General features: G+C 47.5%; 1 protein-coding gene across 2 annotated transcripts in view; it reads left to right on the top strand.

Moving 5' to 3' along the window:
• The first annotated feature begins 3,310 nt into the window (after positions 1–3,310).
• LOC145362120 (inositol-tetrakisphosphate 1-kinase-like) overlaps positions 3,311–13,524 on the top strand; it is a 34,839-nt gene continuing 24,625 nt past the window's right edge. Inside the window, exons 1-2 of one of the 2 annotated variants that reach the window (XM_080218167.1) lie at positions 3,618–3,705; positions 6,841–6,977. Coding sequence is in view for 1 of the 2 variants with exons in the window: in XM_080218166.1 (XP_080074292.1) it covers positions 3,611–3,705 (95 nt within the window). In the remaining variant the exon portion in view is untranslated. Of the gene's footprint in view, positions 3,706–6,840; positions 6,978–13,524 lie in introns of both variants that reach the window. The other variant, XM_080218166.1, reaches the window with a different exon arrangement.

Raw genomic sequence — 13,524 nt, 5'->3', positions numbered from 1 at the left:
GAGAATTTCAAGTTTCTAGGCGTCCAGATCACCAACAACCTGTCCTGGTCCCTTCACGCAGATGCTATAGTTAAGAAAACCCACTAATGCCTCTAATTTCTCAGCAGGCTATGAAAATTCAATATTTCTGCCATGGCTCTCACTAACTTTTACAGACACTCCATAGAAAGCATTCTTCCTGGTTCTAACACAGCTTGGTATGGCTCCTGCTCTACCCAAGACTGCGAGAAACTATAAAGAGTTGTGAACGAAGCCCAGTCCATCACACAAACCAGATTCCCATCCATTGATTCCTTTTACGCTTCCCGCTGCCTCAGAAAAGCAGCCAGCATAATCAAGGACCCTATCAATTCCAGACATTCTCTCTTCCACCTTCTTCCGTTGGGAAAAAGATACAAAAGTCTGATGTCACGTACCAACCGACTTGAGAACAGCTTCTTTCCTGCTGCTGTCAGGCTTTTGAATGGACTTACCTTGCACTAAGTTGATCTTTCTCTACACCCTAGCTATGACTGTAACATCGCATCCTACACCCACTCCTTTCCTTCTCTATGAAAGGTATGTACAGCGCACAAGAAACAGTATTTTTCATTGTATCCCAATACATGTGAGAATAATAAATCAAATCAAATCAAAAGATATTGGGCCGACCACCAAAAGCTTGGTCAAAGAGGTAGATTTTGGGGGACGTCCTGAAGGGTGAGAGGGAGGTAAGGAAGCAGATTTAGGGAGGAAATTCCAGATCTTTGGATTTGCACTGAAAGTATCGCCACCAGCGGTGAATTGGTTCAATATCAAGTATGATCGAGACCTTCAGGGAGTGCAGCTATCTGAGGGTGGTAGGGCCAGGGGAGATTAGGGAGAGGTGAGGCTATGGAAGGTAAAACTATTAAATTCAGGTTGATGCTTGGTCAGCAGCCGATGTAGGCCGGTGAGTTCAGGGGAATTGGGACTTGCTGAGTTAAGACATGGACAGCAGCAAAGTTTCAGATAACTCTGATTTGTGGATGGTAGAACGCAAGGTTGACCTGGGAGTGAATAGTTCTATCTTGAGGCAACAATAGCACAGGTAAGGGTTTCAGGAACAGGTGACTCAGGACAGGTGGAATCTACCTAACGTGTACATCTTGGGACACTAAGGGACAATTTAGCATGACCGATCTGCCTAACCTGCACGTCTTTGGACACTAAGGGGTAATTTAGCATGGCTAAATCCACCTAACCTACACATCTTGGGACACTAAGTGGCAATTTAGCGTGGCCAATCCACCTAATCTACACATCATTAGACACTAAGGGGCAGTTTAGCATTGCCAATCCATCTAACCTGTACATCTTTAGACTTGGGAGGAAACCCACGCAGACACGGGGAGAACATGCAAACTCCACACAGTCACCCAAGGCCCGAATTAAACCTGGGTCCCTGTGCTGTGAGGCAGCAGCAGTAACCACTGTGCTACCATGCCACACAAGAAGGTGGCAGTGAACTGCTGTAGTCCATCGGGTGTAGTTACACCCACAGTGCTGTTAGGGAGGGAGTTCTAGGTTATTGTTCCAGCAACAGTGGAGGAACAGTGATAGAAATCAGGATGTTGTGTGGTTTGGAGGGGAACTTGCAGGTGGTGGTGATTCCCTCTCACATTGTATTTTTTAATCAGTCAAACGGAATTTAAGAATCCAAAAGAGAAATTGCTCGAAAATCTCAGCAGGTCTGACAGCATCTGGAAGGAGAGATCTAGACTCGAAACGTAAGCTCTTTTCTCTCCTTACAGATGCTGCCAGACCTGCATTTTCCAGCATTTTCTCTTTTGGTTTCAGATTCCAGCATCCACAGTAATTTGCTTTTACGCTATTTAATAATATTGGGTCTACTTCCTGGATTAGTCCTGTGCTACCCATTAGACAGGAAGACAGCCTATTAGCCAGTCAGGCAGTAAGGATTTTAACAGGTTCAACCAGTGCAAATTTCCCACTTCCACAATCAACATCCTCCTCCCTAGCTCCTCCCAGCTTTCAGATTGATTGACAGCTTCCCAGTTGTCAAATATCAATAGCCAAATGGTCCAGTGGCTGGCATTCTCACCTCCAAGACAGAAGATGTCTTACCTCTGAGACAGCAGGTTGTGCGTTCAAGATCAACCTGGGTGCAGAAATCTAGACTGACACTCCATGCAGTAATGAGGGAGGGCTGCACTGCCAAAGGTGCAAATGGGGTGTCAAAGCCCCCAAGGGGGGTCTCTTGAGGAACTTTAAAGATCCAGTGGCTACTATTTTGAAGGGGAGTTCTCCACAGTGTCCTAGCTGATAATTATCCCTCTGGTGAAATTTGATCACTGCTGGTTGCGGGAGCTTGCTGTGCGATAATTGACTTACAGTCTTTGTTACATTGTAACAACGGCTGCACTTTCAAGCAGCACATCATTGGTTGCAAAGAGACCAGTGCCATTGGACGCCATTGTTTTGGGTGACGCAGTGGTACAGTGATTAGCACTGCTGCCTCACAGGACCCCAGTTCGATTCCAGCCTTAGGTGACTGTGTGGAGTTTGCACACTCATCCCCACGTCTGTGTGGGTTTCCTCCAGGTGCTCCAGTTTCCTCCCACACTCTAAAGATATGCAGGTTAGGGAGATTGGCCATGTTAAATTGCCCCTTAGTGTCCAAAGATGCACAGGTTAGGTGGATTGGTTATGCTAAATTGCTCCTTAATGTCCAAAGCTACGTAGTTTACATTGATTGGCTATGCTAAATTGTCCCTGAGTGTCCAAGGATATGTAGGTTAGATTGACTGACCAGGCTAAATTGTGCCTCAGTGTCCAAAAATGTGCAGATTAGGTGAATTGGCTGTGCTAAATTGCCCCTTAGCATCCAAAGATGTGCGGGTTAGGTGGAGTAGCAGTGCTAAATTGCTCTGTAGTGTCCAAATATGTACGGGTTAGGGGGAATTGGCTATGCTAAATTGCTCTGTAGTGTCCAAAGATGTGCGGATTAGGTGGATTGGCCATGCTAAATTGCCCCTTAGCGTCTAAAGATGTGCAGGTTAGGTGGATTGGCCATGCTAAATGGTCCCTTTAATGTCAGGGAGATTCGTAGGGTAAATAGCTGGGGTTACAATGATTGGGGTGGGTCTGCTGTCGGCGCTGACTCCATGGGCTGAATAACTTCTTCCCCGACTGTAGAGTGTGAAAAGGCTTTTAAGTACCTCTGGGGGTGGGTGGGGCTTACAGCCACGCTCACACAGGAGGGCGGGGCTTGCAATGTTGCAATTTGGGGGATTGTAACCATTTGGTGAAAGCGCGAGAAGGGGGCGGAGCCGGGACATGGGAGCTGGAGAATGAATTGGGAAGCAGAGTATTCCCTGGGACTCGCTGTGGCTGAGACGGGAGTGGAGATACTGGAGGAGAGGGGACAAGCAATCCGACTTTGGACCTTGATAGATTTAATGGGAGGGGTGAAACTGATCAGAGTTGGAAGGACTGAGTGAGCCCCTCCCTCTTTCCAGCTATTCAATCAATCGGGGTGACAACATAACTTGCTGTTTTATATATAAAGATCTAATCTCATTCCTTATCCAAGGGAAAGACGACTGGCGTTTGCACAAGGGCTGTTAACATGCAGACTTGGCTCAAAGCGAAGCGAGTGGGTTTTTGTCTCAGCGACAAGAAAAGGAGGAAGCTGCAGTTTCTACTCTTTGCTGATCTTTGTCGGTAAGATTGGAGTGGGATCTATCCTAATTTCTTCTGTACAGGTTCAGAGCACGATCCACCCTCCTCGCGTCTTTCTGGGCTGGCTTTTAGCTGAGTGAGCATTTTGTAAATCTTATATTGACACACTTCTGAGGACCCCCCCCCAACTGACAGTTTTGGGGACCCTCTGGGCATTCCCCCCCCCCCCCCTCTCTCCAATATTGACAGACCCCTGAGGAATCTACAGTCCTGGGAGCCCCTTCCCTTGTAATCATTGATATCCTCCCCGGGGATCCCCTCTGTAAATACTGACACACTCTCCCCCGGGGACCCCCTCTGTAAATACTGGAACATAACCTAGGGACTCCGCTCTGTAGATACAGGCACTCTCCCCGGGGCCCGCTGTAGATACAGGCACTCTCCCCGGGGCCCGCTGTAGATACAGGCACTCTCCCCGGGGCCCGCTGTAGATACAGGCACTCTCCCCGGGGCCCGCTGTAGATACAGGCACTCTCCCCGGGGCCCGCTGTAGATACAGGCACTCTCCCCGGGGCCCGCTGTAGATACAGGCACTCTCCCCGGGGCCCGCTGTAGATACAGGCACTCTCCCCGGGGCCCGCTGTAGATACAGGCACTCTCCCCGGGGCCCGCTGTAGATACAGGCACTCTCCCCGGGGCCCGCTGTAGATACAGGCACTCTCCCCGGGGCCCGCTGTAGATACAGGCACTCTCCCCGGGGCCCGCTGTAGATACAGGCACTCTCCCCGGGGCCCGCTGTAGATACAGGCACTCTCCCCGGGATTGTTATGTACAGCCTCGGTCATTCTTTAAGGGCTGCAGTGATAGCCACTTGGCTGGCTGGCTGTGTGAGACTTCATACAGCCACAGCCTAGTTAACACAGGAAACCTTTCTCAAGCAGGTGCTTGCACAATCATCGCCGTCAAACTGGGGGTTTCCTTATTTCTGGTGCAGTTGTGTCTTTCTGTTGAAGCAATTGGACAATCAGTCTTCCTTGTCGCAGGAGGCTGAGTGCAAAATGATTAGAGAAATGTGTTAAAGAAAGCATGGCCAGTGTATTGGGAAGGGTTAATGGTGCTGTGCCTTCCTAGTGGTTACAAGGCCAGTCTGGAAGGTTTCAGTTCTGTACAGGCCCCGAATTTGATTTGATTTATTATTGTCACATGTATTAGCATACAATAAAAAGTATTGTTTCTTGTGCGCTATACAAACAGAGCACACCGTTCATAGAGAAGGCAAGGAGAGAGTGCAGAATGTAGTGTTACAGTCATAGCTAGGGTGTAGAGAAAGAGCAACTTAATGCGAGGTAGGTCCATTCCAAAGTCTGAAGGCAGCAGGGAAGAAGCTGTTCTTGAGTCGGTTTATGTGACATCAGACTTTTGTATCTTTTTCCCGATGGAAGAGAGAATGTCTGGGGTGCGTGGGGGTCCTTAGTTATGTTGGCTGCTCTTCTGAGGCAGCGGGAAATGTAGACAGAGTCAATAGATGGGAGGCCTGGTTAGTTGGATTGACCATGCGAAATTGACCCTTAGTGCCAAGGGGACTAGCTAGGGTAAATGCGTGGGGTTATGAGGATTGGGCCTGGGTGGGATTGTGGTTGGTGCAGACTTGATGGGCTGAATGGCCTCCTTCTGCACTGTGGGGATTCTGTGACCTCTCTGCAATGACTGAAAGGGCAGATATTTCCTGTTGCCTCAGAGAGAGAGAGCGCTATGTACAGCAGGGAAACAGGCCCTTCGGCCCAACTCATCCACATCAACCAGGTTTCCTAAACTGAACTGGTCCCATTTGCCTGTGTTTGGCCCATATCTCTCTAAACCTTTCCCGTCCATGTTCCTGTCCAAATGTCTTTTAAATGCTGTAATTGTACCCACCTCTACCACCACCTCTGGCAGCTCATTTCATACACGCACAACCCTCTGAGTGAGAAACTTGCCCCTTAGCTCCTTTTCCTCTTTCACCTTTAACCTATGCCCTCTAGTTTTGGACTCCCCCTACCTTGGGGAAAAGCCCTTGACTTTACTTACCTGTGCCCCTCATGATTTTATAAACTTCTATAGGCTCACCCCTCATCCTCCTGCACGCCAGAGAAAAAAAGTCCCAACCTATCCAGCCTCTCCTTAAAATTCAAACCTTTCAGTCCTGGTAACATCCTTATAAATTTCTTCTTTCCAGTCCCTACATTGCAACAGCGTATTAAGCAAGATACTGCATGTTGGTAGATTGCCCATGTTAAATTGCCCCTTAGTGTCCAAAGATGTGCAGGTTAGATGGATTGGCTGTGCTAAATTGCCCCTTAGTGTCCATAGGTGTGTAGATTAAGGTGGCTTGACCATGCTAAATTGCCCATTGGTGTCCAAAGATGTGCAGGTGAGGTGGATTGGCCATGCTAAATTGCCCCTTAGTGTTGGCGTGATTAGCAGGGTGAATACGTGGGGTTACATAGAATCCCTGTAGTGCAGAAGGAAGCCATTCGGCCCATTGAGTCTGCACCAACACCAATCCTACTCAGATCCTATCCCCGTTTAGCTACCCTGCTAATCCCTCTAACCTATCACATCCCAGGACACTAAGGGTTAATTTAGCATGTCCAATCCATCTAATCTGCATATCTTTGGACTGTGGGAGGAAACCGAAGCACCCGGAGGAAGCCCACGCAGACACGGGGAGAACATGCAAGCTTCACACAGACAGTGACCCAAGCCAGGAATCGAACCCGGGTCCCTGGAGCTGTGAGGCTGCAGTGCTAACCACTGTGCCATTGTGCCGTTACGGGGATGGGGCCTGGATAGGATTGTTGTTAGTGAAGGCTTGATGCGATGGGCTGACTGGCCTCCTCCCGCACTCTAGGGATTCTGTGATTTACTGAATTTAAATTCTACCAGCCACAGTTGGAAGGATTTGAGCTCCATATCCCCAGAGCATCACCTAGTCCAGTGACATTACCAGTACACACACACACACACACACCCCCCCCCCCCCCCCCCCCCCCCCGTGATGTCTCAGTCAGATGACAGGGCTGCCTCACGGTTGACAAACACAAGGATAGGTTTCTAACTGGACCTGAGCCCTTGGACCCAGAGACAGTCAGTGTGTGAAGGGGAATATTCACCCACCTGGAATTTGTTTTGTTCTAGTGCCTGACTCGGAGATTTACTGTTTGATTCTACTTCCGCTCTGAACATTGCCGGGTCTGATACAGAGAGATCAAAGTACATCCCTAATTAGTAAAAATCTGCAGACAGCGGAGATCCAGAGAGATTTGGAAGTCCAGGTATAAAATCATTCAACTATCATCAACAAGTACAGACAATGATCAGAAAGGCTAGTGGAATGCTGGGGATGGCACGGCGGCACAGTGATTAGCACTGCTGCCTCACAAGGATCAGGGTTCGATTCCAGCCTCGGGTCACTGTCTGTGTGGAGTTTGCACATTCTCCCCGTGTCTGTGTGGGTTTCCTCCCACTATCCGAAGATGTATAAGTTAGGGGATTGACTGTGCTAAATTGTCCCTTAGTGTCCAAAGATGTGCGGGTTCACGTGCAACCTCCACACAGACAGTGACCCGAGGCCGGGAATTGAACCCAGGTCCCTGGTGCTGTGAGGCAGCGGTGCTAACCACTGTGCCAGCCCCACCGTGTCCACGTGGGTTTCCTCCGGGTGCTCTGATTTCGTCCCACACTCCAAAAATGCGTGGGTTAGGTTGATTGGCCACGCTAAATTACCCCTTGGTGTGAGGGGACTAGCTAGGGTAAATATGTGGGGTTATGGGAATAGGACCTAATTGGGATTGTGGTTGGTGTAGACTCAATGGGCCAAATGGCCTTCTATACTGTAAGGATTCTATAAATCTGCTTTGCACCCTTTCCAATTTATCAATGTCTTTCTTATAACAGGATGACCAAAACTGTACACAGTACTCCAAGTGTGGCCTCACCAATGCTTTGTATAGATGTAGCATAATGTCCCAACCCCTATACTCAGTGTCTTGAATGATGAAGGTCAGTGTGCTAAATGGCTTCTTCATCACCCTGTCTACCTGCAATGCCGCTTTCAATGAACTATGTCCTCCCTCTGTTCCTCAACACTCCCCAGGGCCCCACCGTTCGCTGTTAAAGTCCTATCCTGGGTTGACTTTCCAAAATGCAACACTTATCTGTGTTGAAACCCATTTTCCAATCCTCGAGGATGGAGAGAAATAAGAAGCTTCAGCTGTCTTCATTGTAATAAAGCAGAACAAAGTTGCACTGTTCCTGGTTTAAGAAAAGCACTGGGAAGACAAATGTGGGCAAACGGGATAAGTCAGTGGGGTTTGTTCGCAGTGATTTAAAACAAAACACACACAGTTGATTTGATTTATTATTGTTACACGTATTAACATACAGTGAAAAATATTGTTTCTTGCGCACTATACAGACAAAGCATACCGTTCATAGAGAAGGAAAGGAGACAGTGCAGAATGTAGTGTTACAGTCATAGTTAGAGTGTAGAGAAAGATCAACTTAGTGCGAGGTAGGGCCAGTCAAAAGTCTGACAGCAGCAGGGAAGAAGCTGTTCTTGAGTTGGTTGGTACGTGACCTCAGACTTTTGTATCGTTTCCCCAACGGAAGAAGGTGGAAGAGAGAATGTCCGGGGTGCGTGGGGTCCTTAATTATGCTGGCTGCTTTGCCGAGGCAGCGGGAAGTGTAGACAGAGTCAATGGATGGGAGGCTGAAGCTAAAGAGATGCAGAAGAATGTAGAGCCTGGTCAGGGATTCATCACAAGTAAGGCTTACGTTAACACTGCAATGAAGTTACTGTGAAAATCCTCTGGTCACCACATTCCCGCGCCTTTCGGGTCAATTGATAAGAGAGTGCCAGATCTCTCTAAAGAGTTTAGTTGCGTGGATAAGATTTACTCGTGTACTAGGAGGAGTAGGTAAAGTGGTTAAAATCCTAAAGTATATGGAAGTAAGTCAATCTTTAATGGAGTGAAATGAGGAGATAAGCTTATTTATGAGTCACACGTAGGCTTGCGTTAACACTGCAATGAAGTTACTGTGAAAATCCCCTAGAAGGAGTATTGCTCGAAAAGCTGGTGGAATTTCTGCTAAAAGAGCATTCTTCCACTATATAGAATCTCCACAGTGCAGAGGGAGGCCATTTGGCCCATCAAGTCTTTACTGGCCACAATCCCATCCAGTCCCTATTCCCATGTGTTTGCCTTGCTGATCGCCCCAACACTAAGGGTTAATTTAGCACGGCCAATCAACCTAACCCTCACGTCTTTGGACTGTGGGAGCAAACCGGAGAGCACCTGGGGGAAACCCATGCAGACACTGGGAGAATGTGCAAACTCCACACAGTGACCTGAGGCTGGAATTGAACCTGGGTCCCTGGCGCTGTGAGGCAGCAGTGCTAACCCACTGTGCCACCGTGCCGCCTGATGTAAGGTGAAGTTGAACAGTCCGGCGAAAAGCGCTGAAATTATGGTAGGAGCAGTAGAGGAATTATCTGGTCCAGGAATGCAGTTTATCTTGGGTGACGATACAGATGGATCACAGGTAGTGGATCAAACAGCTGAGTTGCCAAAGGAAGCATACCCTGGGATGTTTGCTGATTGTGTGGTAATCAGGTCACAAAGCCACAGGTTCAGACAGGAGGAGGAACCAAGGAGTAAAGGTAAAGCAGTTCTGTTAGCAGTAAACGTTATTGATCAGATGGTGGAGGAGGAACAAGAACAGGTGGAGAGGACAAAGTGGATATTTTTAATTCAGGAAAGCTGCCAGAAAGATGTGGAGTTGTATCAAAAGCATCCACAGAAGAAGAATCTGAGTGCATACCGGAATTACTACCTTAAAAATGTCTTAATGAGCAACGACCTTTGCGTATTCAGTCGGATGAAAAATGGGCAGAAGTTGTGTTTATAGAAAGGAGGTGTTGTGGGTAGCAAAAATACAAAAACATTTTTATTGGCCTGGACTGCATAAAGATATGGTGGAATTTTGCCAGATATGTCTCTCATGTTGGGTAATAGGAAAACCCGGAGCGTTGATAAAAACCTTTTAATATCCATTCCAGCATCTGAGGAACATTTTAGGAGGTTGATTGCGTAGGACACCTCCCTAAAATGAACAGTGAGTAGTCTCACGATGCCAGGTTAAAGTCCAATGGGTTTATTTGGTAGCACAAGCCTTTGGAGTGTTGCCCCTTCATCAGGTGAGTCACCCACCCGGTGAAGGAGCAGTGCTCCGAAAGCTCATGTCACCAAATGGACCTGTTGGACTTTGACCCAGTGTTCTGAGACTACTCACTGAGCCAACGTCCGCAACTCCACGTCATTCCCGAAAAGGAAAAGTGGGAATCAATGTTTGTTGACTATAATGGATGTGTTTACTAGGTTTCCAGAGGCCATTCCATTACGCAATATTACAGCTTAAAAACATTGTGGAGGAGTTACTTAATTTTTTAATTAGATACGGACTACCCACAGACATATAATTAAATCAAGTTCTACATCAAAGTTATTCAGGGAGGTTATGGATCGCTTCAGACAAACAATTTAAATCAACTGTGTACCATTCAGAATTGCAGGGAGCATTAGAGAAGTGTCATCAAACCATATATTGAGGGCTTATTGTCAAGAGGATTGGGATAAGGGAATTCCATTTGTACTTTTTGCTATCGGGGATGGACCTAATGAACCAACTAAATTCAGTCCATTTGAAATGGTTTTTGGTCATGAGGTTAGAGGAGCATTTAAATTAAGGAGAAGTTGGTGAGTCAACGCTCTGAGACTACACGGTTGGACCATGTGTCAAACTTTAGGCTGATATTAAACAGAGCAGGAAGTGCTGAAACAGGAAGTGGGTAAGAAATCCTTCCAACACATGCCAATGGCTGGCCCATAAGGACGGGAGCAACTCCTGGTCGGCCATTGTGATGGAAAGAATGTCGGCCATCACTGTCGACGCCCCCCCCACCCTTCAAGTCGGGGTTGGGGGTGGGGATAAAAGATCCTATGGTCACTATCTGAAGAACAGCAGGAGTGTTCCCCCTGTGTCCTGACCAATATTTGACCCTTGACCATCATCACTTTTTTTTTGCATATATGTGCGGGATCTTGCAGTGTGCAAATTGGCTGCCGAGTTTCCTCCAATGCAAGTGACTATACTTCATTATCCGTAAAGCACTGGGGTGGTGCTATATAAATACAAGTTCCTTCTTAAATTAAAATGCCACAGTACTGCAATAATTTCATCCCTAGGCAACCAAGAGCAGGTCAGGGGCTGGGAATTCTATGGCGAGTAACTCGCCCCCTGACTCCCCAGAGCCTGTCCACCATCTACAAGGCACAAGTCAGGAGTGTGATGGAATACTCCCCGCTTCCCTGGACGGGTGCAGCTCCAACAACACTCGAGAAGCTCGACACTATCCAGGACAAAGCAGCCCCGCTCGATTGGCATCACATCCACAAACATCCACTCCCTCCACCGACGCTCAGTAGCAGCAGTGTGTACCATCTACAAGATGCACTGCAGCAATTCACCAAAGATCCTTAGACAGCATCTTCCAAACCCACAATCACTTAGAAGGACAAGGGCAGCAGATACACTGGGGACACCATCACCTGCAAGTTTCCCTCCAAGTCACTCACCATCCTGATTTGGAAATATATCGGCCATTCCTTCGCAGTCGCTGGGTCAAAATCCTGGGACCCCCTCCCTAACTGTACTGTGGGTGCTCCTACACCACAGGGATTCAAAAAGGCAGTTCACCACCACCTTCTCAAGGGGCAACTAGGGATGGGCAATAAATGCTGGCCAGCCAGTGACACACATGACCCACGAATGGGGGGAAAAAAATTAACTTTTTATTCATTTGTGGAATGTGGGCGTCACTGAGTTTATTGCCTCCTCCCTAATTGCCCTCGGAAGCTGGTGGGGTGAACTGCCTTCTTGAACCCACTGCGGTCCCTGTGACTCCCACACTGCTGTTAGGGAGGCAGTTCCAGGATTTTGACCCAGTGACAGTGAAGGAACGGTCAATATATTTCCAAATCAGGACGGTGAGTGTGGCTTGGAGGGGAACTTGCGGATGTTGCTTTTTAGACAGAGATTATTACTTCATCTAACAAGAGGCAGTCAGTTCAGACAATGATACAATGAGTGCATTACAACATCGGAACTGTCGTGAATTAGGTGGTTATTATAGTGTCAAATATGCAGCGCAGCATCAACTCCAACCAGTTTGCACTGGTCTCTCTACACTGCAATTTTCTTTACAGTCATCCCATATGGACATCTCCAGCTCACCCTTAATTACCCTTTGGCTGAGTTATGTCAACCTCATTGTCGTGCCTCTGGAGTCACGGAAGATTTCCTTCCCTACAGGGAAGGTGCTCTAAAGGGCATTAGTGAACCCAGTGAGCTTTTATGGTCAATTTTAGACTTTTATTGAATTCAAATTTCACCATCTGCTGGGGTGGGATTCGAACTCAGGTCCCCCGAGTTTATCCTCGGGTCTCTGGGCACAACCTCAGGCTAAAGGGACGATCCTTTAAAACAGAGATGAGGAGGAATTTCTTCAGCCAGAGAGTGGGGAATCTATGGAACTCTTTGCCGCAGAAGGCTGTGGAGGCCGGGTCATTGAGTGTCTTTAAGACAGAGATAGATAGGTTCTTGATTAATAAGGGGATCAGGGGTTATGGGGAAAAGGCAGGAGAATGGGGATGAGAAAAATATCAGCCATGATTGAATGGCGGAGCAGACTTGATGGGCCGAGTGGCCTAATTCTGCTCCTATGTCTTATGGATTAGTAGGCCAGTGATAATACCACTCTGCCAACCAATCCTCCCATGGAACCCAGCTCACTGGAGCTGTGAGGCAGCAGTGCTAACCACTGTGCCACCGTGCTGCCCTGGGTGAACAAATTTCTCCTCACCTCAGTCCTAAAAGGTTTACCCCTTTATCCTCAAACTGTGACCCCTAGTTCTGGACTTCCCCCACCATCAGGAACATTCTTTCCGAATCTACCCTGTCTAACCCTGTTAGAGTTTTATAAGCCTCTGAGATCCCCTCTCGCTCTTCAAGTGAATATAATCCTAACCGACTTAGTCTCTCCTCGTATGACAGCCCTGCCGTCCCAGGGATCAGCCTAGAATCAGCGCTCCCTCCCTGGCGAGGACATCCCTCCTCGGATAAGGGCGGGGAAATTGAAATTGGGATCACTGCGAGTTTTTTTTTTATCTAAGTAAGAACTTGTTTTTACATTCGTGACCTCAGGATGTTTCATGGTGCTGTACAGCCAATAAAGTACTTCGGAAGGGCATTGACTGTTGTAATGTAGGAATCGCAACAGCCAACTTCTGCACAGCAAGATCCCACAAAGCAATGTGGTAAATGACCAACTGCAAATGTTCTAATGATGTTGGTTGAGGGGTAAATATTGTCCCTGACTCGAGGGAGAACTCATAAATTTGATTTATTATTGTCACGTGTATTAACACACAGTGAAAAGTATTGTTTCTTGCGCGCTGTAGCGACAAAGCATACCGTTCATAGAGAAGGAAACGAGTGCCGAATGTAGTGTTACAGTCGTTGCTAGGGTGTAGAGAAAGTTATGTTGTGGAATCTTTCCTCTAGGGTCTAATAGCTCACTCAGTATCTCTGACAGTGTGGCACTCACTCAGATGAGATGGAGTCTTCAGGAAAGTCAGAGGCATTTTGAACATGCTTACTCCAGAAAAGTTTGACAAGATATGCGTTGAGCTCCTCAATGTGGGTGTAGACTCTAAACTGGTCCTAAAATGGACCATTTTACCGATAGAAGTGCTCACCTGG

Source organism: Carcharhinus amblyrhynchos, unplaced genomic scaffold (assembly GCF_965287045.1).
Source record: "Carcharhinus amblyrhynchos unplaced genomic scaffold, sCarAmb.v2.hapA scaffold_37, whole genome shotgun sequence".
In the NCBI taxonomy this organism is placed as follows: domain Eukaryota; kingdom Metazoa; phylum Chordata; class Chondrichthyes; order Carcharhiniformes; family Carcharhinidae; genus Carcharhinus; species Carcharhinus amblyrhynchos.
The sequence above is the reverse complement of the archived record's forward strand: the minus strand, read 5'-3'. Positions and strand labels throughout refer to the sequence as shown.